Below are 3,009 nucleotides of genomic sequence, written 5' to 3'. Positions count from 1 at the left end.
CTGGAAATGAACAAGTACAAAAAGCCTAGCAAAGGAGACCCAAACGCCCGCCTCTTCCAGACACCGCCTCGAGTTCTACGAGCAGGCGGCGCCGTGGACAGCGACACCCGCCGCTGCGCAGGCCCCACAGCCGAGTGCAGACGCGCAGTACTGGGTATCCTGGGCCGCAGCTGCGCAACCTCTGCACCTGCGCAGCTACGGGACCCAGAGAGACCTACACCTGCATAGAAATGGCAGCGGATCCTCTGGTTCAACCCTTGCGTCGGTGAGTGATGCTCTTATTGTCGACCTCACTTGTTTCGGAGGCGCTGTTTTGATGCGTCTATTTTCTGTTTGTTTTTGGTTCGGGCGAATAATAGCGCCGCTGGGGGGGTTGGGGACAGTTTTTTGGTGTATTTTGGCTGGATATGTATATTTTTATCATATTCTATGATTAATTTATCAAATGCATCGCCTTTTATTCTAGTAATGGGATTTTGAATATGTTAAAGAATGTCCACATCTTACATATCTTATAAATCTTTCAGATTTAAAAAAAATATGACATAACCTGATTTTTCTTAAACTTCACACCATAAATACCATAGAGATATATCCAAATGATTCTAAAAATATATATATAAAACTATAATCAACATTTATCTTGTAATAATCCTACGAATGTGTCACTGCATGGCATTGCCTTAAACATTCGTTCTGCACGATGCGTTATCTATAAAGGTTCTCGAAAGGTCTCCAGGATATTTGTGTTACATGATGAAAAGAATCTGCAGATAAGAGTCACATCTCCCCCAAGGAGTGAGCAGAAAAAAAATGGATTTATACTGAATCTAAAGTCAGTCAGATTTATTCTTCAGTTTCTTGTTGCGGAAGATATGTTAAAATTCAGGTATATGAATTCATTTATTGGATGCAGCCTATCATCATTAATCAGCAGGCAAACCGATCTCTGCCGTTTTAAATTAGCAGGTAAACCTTCGCCCCCCCCCTCGGTAATCAGCAGGTAAACCCCTTCCTATATCGCCAATAAAAAAATTTTAAATTCCCCTTTTTTCTCTAAACCTAGGGAAAACCGAATAACGCATTTGTGTTTTCCCCTCGTTTAAAAAACGCTAAACCACCCCCCCCCCTTTCCCCCTTTCCCCCAACCCCAAACCTCACTACTTCTTTTTCCCCTTCCCCCCTTTCCCTTTTTAACACCCCCTAACCCCCCCACCCCCTCCCCTTCTCTTCACCACTCCCCCCCCTTTTCCCCTCCCCCCTCCCCCCCCCCCCCCCCCCACCCCTTTTCCCCCCTCCCCCCCCCCACCTCCCCCCCCCCCCCCCCTTTTCCTTTTCCCCTCCCCTCCCCCCCTCCCACCCCCCCCCCCCCTTTTTCCCCTCCTCCCCCCCTCCCCACCCCCCACCCCCCCCCCCTTTTCCCCCTTTTCCCCCCTCCCACCTCCCCCCCTTTTAACCCTTTCCCCCTCCCCCCCCTCCCACCCCTTTTCCCCTCCTTCCCCCCCCCTCCCCCCCCACCCCCCCCTTTTCTTTCCCCCCCCCAACCCCCCCCCCCTTTTCCCCCCCCCCTTCCCCTCCCCATTTTTCCCCCCCTTTTTTCCCTCCCCCTTTCCCCCCTCCCCCCCTCCCACCCCCCCCCCTTTTTCCCCCCCTTTTCCCGCCCCCCACCCCCCCCTTTTCCTCCCTTCCCCCTCCCCACCTCCCCCCCCCCCCTTTTCCCCCTTTCCCCCTCCCCCCCTTTCCCACCCCCCCCCTTTTCCCCCTTCCCCCTCCCCATCCCCCCCCCCCTTTTCCCCCTTTCCTTCCCCCCTCCCCACCTCCCCCCCCTTTTTCCTCCCCTTTTCCCCCTCCCCACCCCCACCCCCCACCCCTTTTCCCCCTCCTTCCCCCTCCCCCCTCCCCCCTTTTTTCCTCCTCCTTCCCCCTCCCCCCCTTTCCCACCCCCCCCCTTTTTCCTCCTTCCCCTCCCCACCTCCCCCCCCCCCCCTTTTTCCCTCTTTCCCCTCCCCACCCCCCCCCCTTTTCCCTTCCCCCCTTCCCCCCTCCCCCCCCTCCCCCCCCCAACCCCTTTTCCTCCCACCCCCCCTCCCCAACCCCCCCCCCCTTTTTCCTCCTCCTCCTCCCCACCTCCCCCCCCTTTTCCTCCCCCCCCCCCTCCCCCTCCACCCCTTTTCCCCCTTTCCCCCTCCCCACCCCAAACCCCCCCCCTTTTTCCTCTTCCCCCCCCCCTAAACCTCCCCCCCCAAAACCCCTTTTCCCCTTCCCCCTCCCCACCTCCCCACCCCTTTTTCCCCCTCCTTCCCCCCCCCCAAACCCCCCCCCCTTTTCCCCCTTCCCCCCCCACCTCCCCCCCCCACCCCTTTTCCTCCTCCTTCCCCCCCCCCCCCCCCTTTTCCCCCTTCCCCCCCCCCTCCCCCCCCCCCCCCCTTTTCCTCCCCTTTTCCCCCACCCCACCCCCCCCCCCTTTTCCTCCTTCCCCCCCCCCAAAAACCCCCCAAACCCCCGCACCCCTTTTCCCCTCCTTCCCCCTCCCCACCTCCCCCCCCCCCCCCTTTTTCTCCTTCCCCCTCCCCCCCCCCCCCCCCCACCCCTTTTCCCCCCCCCCCCCCCCCTCCCCCCCCTTTTCCTCCCCCTTTCCCCCCCCACCTCCCACCCCTTTTCTCCCCCTTTCCCCCCCTCCCCACCCTCCCCCCCTTTCCTCCTTCCCCCTCCTCACCTCCCCCCCCCTTTTCCTCCCCCTTTCCCCCCTCCCCACCTCCCCCCCCTTTTTCCCTCCCCCTTCCCCCCCCCCCACCCCCCACCCCTTTTCCTCCTTCCCCCCCCCCTTTCCCCCCCCTTTTTCCCCTCCTCCTTCCCCCTCCCCCCCCCCCACCCCCACCCCTTTTCCCCCTTTCCTTTCCCCTTTCCCATCTCCCCCCCCTTTTCCTCCTTCTTCCCCCCCCACCCCCCAACCCCCCCCAACCCCCTTTTTCCCTCCTCCTTCCCCCTCCCCACCCCCCAACCCCTTTG

The 3,009-nt window shown here is 60.0% G+C and overlaps 1 protein-coding gene across 1 annotated transcript in view; it reads left to right on the top strand.

The window, feature by feature from the left end:
• Positions 1-3,009, top strand: part of LOC119593596 (extensin-like) — a 12,049-nt gene that overhangs the window by 6,102 nt on the left and 2,938 nt on the right. The window contains 4 exon segments of the mRNA XM_037942549.1: positions 61-265; positions 1,772-1,909; positions 1,911-2,167; positions 2,301-2,829. Of these exon segments, the coding sequence (XP_037798477.1) occupies positions 61-265; positions 1,772-1,909; positions 1,911-2,167; positions 2,301-2,829 (1,129 nt within the window).

Source organism: Penaeus monodon, chromosome 32 (assembly GCF_015228065.2).
Source record: "Penaeus monodon isolate SGIC_2016 chromosome 32, NSTDA_Pmon_1, whole genome shotgun sequence".
Taxonomy (NCBI): Eukaryota; Metazoa; Arthropoda; class Malacostraca; order Decapoda; family Penaeidae; genus Penaeus; species Penaeus monodon.
The sequence above is the reverse complement of the archived record's forward strand: the minus strand, read 5'-3'. Positions and strand labels throughout refer to the sequence as shown.